The sequence below is a fragment of the Ictalurus punctatus genome, chromosome 7, assembly GCF_001660625.3.
Source record: "Ictalurus punctatus breed USDA103 chromosome 7, Coco_2.0, whole genome shotgun sequence".
NCBI classification, from domain to species: Eukaryota; Metazoa; Chordata; class Actinopteri; order Siluriformes; family Ictaluridae; genus Ictalurus; species Ictalurus punctatus.
In genome coordinates, this window is record NC_030422.2 from 30,946,309 (window position 1) to 30,952,599 (window position 6,291).

The 6,291-nt window shown below is 40.0% G+C and overlaps 1 protein-coding gene across 3 annotated transcripts in view; it reads left to right on the top strand.

Annotated features, from left to right (window-relative positions):
* Window positions 1-1,302: 1,302 nt before the first annotated feature.
* The window catches only part of ube3c (ubiquitin protein ligase E3C), a 35,417-nt gene continuing 30,428 nt past the window's right edge, over window positions 1,303-6,291 (top strand). Inside the window, exons 1-7 of one of the 3 annotated variants that reach the window (XM_053681643.1) lie at window positions 1,304-1,446; window positions 3,078-3,134; window positions 4,409-4,514; window positions 4,602-4,655; window positions 4,741-4,815; window positions 5,310-5,456; window positions 5,971-6,086. In XM_053681643.1, coding sequence (XP_053537618.1) covers window positions 4,419-4,514; window positions 4,602-4,655; window positions 4,741-4,815; window positions 5,310-5,456; window positions 5,971-6,086 — 488 coding nt within the window. In that variant the 5' untranslated portion in view covers window positions 1,304-1,446; window positions 3,078-3,134; window positions 4,409-4,418. Of the gene's footprint in view, window positions 1,447-3,077; window positions 3,135-3,672; window positions 3,864-4,408; window positions 4,515-4,601; window positions 4,656-4,740; window positions 4,816-5,309; window positions 5,457-5,970; window positions 6,087-6,291 lie in introns of those variants that run through there. The other 2 variants (XM_053681642.1, XM_053681644.1) reach the window with 2 other exon arrangements.

Here is a 6,291-nt window from a genome sequence, read left to right on the forward strand (position 1 = left end):
CTTCTTCTTCTTCTTCTTCTTCTTATTATTATTATTATTATTATCAGTAGTAATAGTAATAGTTGTACTATTTTTCTGAGTAGGATAGTAACAGCTTTGGAAATATTAACATTACATTTACATTTTACATTTATTCACTTAGCAGACGCTTTTATCCAAAGCGACTTACAAATGAGAAAGATACAAGCAAAGCAATATCAAGCAGAGAACAATACAAGAAGTGCTACCATACGAGATCTATTAATTGAATTCCAGAAGAACTTATTAACATAATTATTAACATAATTTTATACATACTTATTAATCAATTCAATTTTATTTGTATTGCGCTTGCATAAAGCAGCTTTACATAAAATATATAAATTCCAGATATAAATTTTACATTAAAAAATTTATCCCTAATGAGCAAGCCAGAGGGGATGGTGGCAAGGAAAAACTCCCGAGACGATATGAGGAAGAAAAAATTGAAAGGTACCAGACTCAAAAGGGAGCCCATCCTCATCTGGGTGATAGCGGGGAGGGAGAGAGAGAGAGAGAGAGAGAGAGAGAGAGAGAGAGAGAGAGAGAGAGAGAGAGAGAGGGTTATTATTTGATACTTATTGATAAGCCACTTAACCTCTAGGTCTTTCATTGACTATTTACGAAACCACCAAAGGTTAGCATGTGTGCCTCACACCTCCAGAGTTGGGGGTTCGATACCCACCTCTGCCCTGTGTGCATGGAGTTTGCATGTTCTCCCCATGGTTCGGGGATTTCCTCCCCCAGTTGAAAGACATGCATTGGCTGACTGGCATTTCCAAATTGTCCACAGTGTGTGAATGGGTGTGTGAATGTGTGTGTGTGTGATTGAGCCCAATGATGGGTTGGAACCCTCTCCAAGATGTCCCCTGCCTTATGACCTGAATTCCCTGGGATAGGCTCCAGGCTCCCCGCCACCCTGTGTAAGATAACCGGTATAGCAAATGGATGGATGGATGGATGTTGTTGAGTAAATGATAAGCAATAAGAAAAAATGTTGCTGTTGTTATCATTGAGTAAATAACAAACACATAACAAAATAAAAAATTTATTACTAAAGTTCCTTTAAATGACTGTGCTTTTATAAATACAGTGTTTGTAAATCCATCACACACACACACACACACACACACACACACACACACACACACACACACACACACAGAGTACATGACCTAAAAGTTAATGCCGGAAGTGCTTTTGACACATTAACGAATCACTCAACGCATATCAGCCAATAGGATTTCAGGATCTCCGAATCCGTCCAATCGCATGTGAGTATTTTGTCTGGTGGGCGGGACAACGGCTCTGTTGTGTTTCTAGAAGCTACCAGCTGGGAAAAGGGGAAAAACCAGCACAGTTTTTGTTTCGTTTTGTCTGATTATTTCCCCTCCTGCAGCTAAACCGAACGACCATTCAGTAAGACAGGTAAAAGATTGTATTTATTAAAACGTCAACACGTTAAAAACCTGAACAGAAGTCACTAGCGAACTGGGGAGTCAAGGTCCGAGTGCGTTAGCGCTGGCTAAGCTAACGAGCTCCTTTACGAGTTAAAATGGCGGTACCTAATAACTCTTGCTAATATAAGCGTTTTACCTTTTTTGCGAGAAAACGGCGGCATATTTTCTACCATACAAACCAAAGTTGGGGTGATATAAGTGATGTTGTGGCGCTCATCACGCTGAGTCATTAGCTATCTAGCTTGCTAGCTAAACTAGAGAGCCGTGTGTCCATCCTGTAAAAGTGCACTACCTAGGGGATGAAGGCATGGGAGTATGCGCCCTATCAAGTGAACTTGTTTTCAGTGTGGCGCTGTATTGGGATGCGGCCTGTAGCTAGTGTTGGTTATATCCGTGTAGTTTTTTTACATTCTTTATTCATATATCTTGATTCAGCTCTGATATCTAATATCTTCTTTTTAGTAAATGGTTATCTTTTTTAAATTTGATTTTAAAATCTTTTATTGAGGTAGTGTTTTCTACCTGGCTAACCTTGTTTATCTCTGTGTGTCCATAAATACCTTTACTAGTTTATTTCATAACAAAACTCACATCTAGAATAATAGAAGCATCAATGTTAGTGTTTAATATCTTTTTCTTTTATATTTATATATACATTTCTTTTATATATCTTTCCTTGGTATCGTTGTAGCTAAATAGCAGGCTGGATGTAAATATATAACATGACATGGTTTATTATGTAACCTTGGCATAGAGATAACATGACACTATAAGAGTTTAAAAATAGATATCTTTTTATTTCCATAAACCCTGAGTCATGCGCCGTGTAAGGAAGAAAACACTCCGTGTCGTGCTGTTATAGGACAATAATCAACGACTGGATGGTGTGATGAAGCTGAGTCACTGGCCCTACATCGACGGTGGTTATTGTCCAATAACGGCATTCCTCGTATACTCCTCGACAAAGATTACGGACACCGTGTCGTACTTTTCTTTATCTGTTTATATTTCCATTTAACCCGTGTGCGTCAATTTAAAAAAGTTACACGTGGGTCCATAGAGGACAGAAATGTCCGTGTCAAAAAAACTGTTATAGAAATATTATAGATTAATATACTTTTTTCCACTTTCACCGACTTAGATTGAATTTTTTTGTTTTGTTTTGGTTTTTTTTTTTTTTTTTTTTTTTTTTTTACCAGCATCAGTTCTGATCATAATTACCATTCATTCATTGTCAAAAATTTAACCCATTATACACCGGTTTCTTTACATAGTGCAAAATTTTTGAAGCTCAGTAACCTTCTTGGACTCGTATACATGAGGAGGGATTTGTGATTTACAGTACAATATCACACACACACACACACTTATAGCTGCATCAGTTATTCAGTTGGTCTGCGGCGCTCTATAATACAGCAGAATCAGAAAAAAGAAAAGCATGTATTTTCCCCAGAGGCTAAACCTGAGGAAATACGAGACATTTCAGAAAAGGTTTAAAATAATGAAATGTTTTTGTGTACCTGGTTTAAAATAGATTTATGAAAGCAAATGAGGGTGAAATATTAAAATGACAATAAAAATGCACACTTTCTTCCTCAGTCACGTGACGATTTCTCCTCCGTCTGACGGTGACTGAGGTCATGTGGGGAATAAAAGGTAACGCTGACAGAAAGTAAACTGAAGAAAGTCATTATCGGTGACTCTGGGTGTTTGCTAATGCTAGCGTGCGTATGATGTCACGCGGCGTCGTGGCTTATACTTCGGGTTAGTAAAAAAAAACAAACGCTAGTGATGTATTTGAGATGATATTACCTTTCTAAAATCCACACACTAGACGGTAGAGTACTCCGTGGACAGTATGTCATTTGGGACACAACGTTAGTGTTTATTCTCCGAAGCGTGTTTTCGGAACAGAAGTAACGTGGTGAGTAAATCTCCCCCGTGCCGTGCACAGACCAACTCATCCATAATGAGATCCATTGACAACGATTTTCATCATCGATTATCCATTTTATCTATTAGTCTACTCCTCTCAATGTTATACACACATTTCAAATATCATTGACTCCCTTCCATACAGACACTGTGACTGCAGTACACTATGAGAGCAGTACACTATGACTGCAGTACACTATGAGAGCAGTACACTATGACTGCAGTACACTATGAGAGCAGTACACTATGACTTCATGAAATTCTAATTCAAAATTCTTGAAGATTCCTACCGGTCAGTGGTGAGGCTGCATCAGTCTTTCAGTCTCCACGACAAAGAACAAACCTTCAACACAGACTTCTCCAGAAAATCTGAAAGACTCGTGCAGTCCAGCCAGGAGACGCCAAATTGTAGTGGACATTTTACAACACTCGCAGACTCGTCCTCTGAAGGTAAAACGGTTTATTACAGAAAGATGGTTAATGCAGGAGAGAATAAAGCAGGAGAGAATAATGAGAGCGCTCTGAAGTGCTTGTGCTGAACCACTACTGTAGATATGAAACGCAGAGCATGACACACTTCTGTGTACCGATAAGAAGCGGTTTGAGGCAGTTCAAACAGGCTTTATTTCAGGGTCTTAGAAGATGTTTAGACGAACCTTGAACAGAAGAACAAGTCTGTGTCTCTGTAAGCAGATAAACCTTCTGTACTGATCTCAATGACATGACATGGCCTTCTTAGGCGTTATTCTCTGATGAATATGAACAAGAAAAAACTATTACAAAGTAAAAATGAATCATTTCCCTCACAACAGTCTTTCCTTCATCAGCTTCACTTTTTTTCCCCTCTCTCTCTCTCTCTCTCTCTCGATGTTAATAAGACGAAAGCTTGTTACTGACCAACTGTAAAGCGTAAATAAAAAACCTCTCTTCTGTTAAAAACGCGCTCGAGACTTCTCCAAAGCGTATGAATGATTCATCTGGGGTTCTGTACGCAGGTCATTTTGGATGCTGCAGCTCCATGGGAAAAGTGTAGCCATGTTCAGCTTCGAGGGAGATTTCAAGCGGACGCCCAAAGTGTCCCTCGGAGGGGCGACTAAAAAGGTGCGCAGCCGTTCCTCTGCCGTCACTTTTTTTTTCTTTTTCTTCTCCCCCCCACGCTCGTATAAAAGAACGTCTTTTGTCTTGTAGGAGGAAAAAGCGTCGCTTCTTCACCGGACTCAGGAGGAAAGACGCAAGCGAGAGGTCGGTGTGCTGTAGTGTTCACGACACCACCCGGGCCATGCGTTTGTGTACGGGAGCACACTGACGCTGTTTTCTTTTCTTACAGGATGAGAGGAAAAGGCTGAAAAGCGCCATCATCATCCAGTCTTACATACGAGGCTTCCAGGAGAGAAAGCGACAAGTATGGATCGACGTTGTTATGGCGACGACTGTTCGAACATTGCACATTATTTATTTATTTATATGCATGATAATATTTTTTTAATTTATCAGAGCCACAGCGTTTTTATTACCCGCCTAAATTTTCCAAACACACACCGAAATTTTATTTATTTATTTTTAAATTAAAATTTGTCATTAAATTTAAAGTCATCACTGTAACACAGAAATAAAAACGGTGTTCCCCATATTTCCCCACAGTTCTATGAACCATGGGTGTAGGGTACGGGGAAGAGAGTGGGGTGGGAAATAAAATAGGAAGCCACTGTAATGATTGGGAAGCAAGTTACCCTGACAACCTGGCTGTAAACAACAACAAACTGGGATGAGGCGGAGCTCTGCTGTGTAGCAATATATTTCACACAGATGTAGATTATTAATACATTTTTGAGAACCCTGTTTCTTCCTGTCTCTCTGTGTGTGTGTGTGTGTGTGTGTGTTTGTGTGTGTGTGTAGCATGGCATTCAGCGAAGTCATTTCGACCACTGTGTGTGTGAGAGTCAGTGTTCCTCCGGATCCATGCTCCCGGACGCTGCACCGCTCAGTCTGCTCATCCACAGGCTGCTGTTCTTCTACCGCTGCAGTGAGGACACACACCGGCTGGTGAGGACACACACACACACACACACACACACTCACACACACACACACACTCTCTGAATTGCCGCTTTGAAATGCATTAGTTCATAAAGCACCTTTCCTAAGCTCTACACGGGAAACCGTATGTATTACAGCATGACATGAAAATGTCAAGACACAAAAGGTAAGATGGCAGACCGTGACTTAAATTCTGGATTCTGATTGGTCAAGAAGTTGTTGATTAATTTCCTGGAACAGCAACTCTGACTGTAGCGCATCTGCAAATCACAGCTTTATACCCAGCGCGCTCGTTCGTTCTAACACGTAACTGTTTCCATAGCGACAGTTTTATACTGTTTTATAAATCTACAGTTGTATGTTTTGTAAAAGATGTTGATTAAAGATATAAGATAAAAAAAAAAAAAATCCCTGGTGTGTTGTAGTCCAACTGTATTACAGTAATAATAATAATAATAATAAGAAGAAGTAGAATAATGATAACACCGTTGTTGAGTCCCTGGCGTGTTTCCTGTTACAGATCTGGCTGTGTCAGAGTGTAGTGAAGCACCAGGGCCAGTTTGTGAAGCTGCTGGCCGGACCTGAGAGAAGCACTTGCGTGTTCCAGATCAAGAGGCTTCTCAGACACTGCTGCAGGTGCCAAAACTTTCACACACTTTCTGTATAGACGTCAGTATCGGCGCGTATGTAGGTTGGCGTTCAGCTTGACGATGACACGCTGGTGTACAAGGTTCCACCAAACCATGTGCTCTGTAAAGATTCTACGTAGAACCATGTAAATATTTATTTATTTATTTTTTAAGAGCTACCATTTCCTTGGTTATGTCTGAAATGAAATATT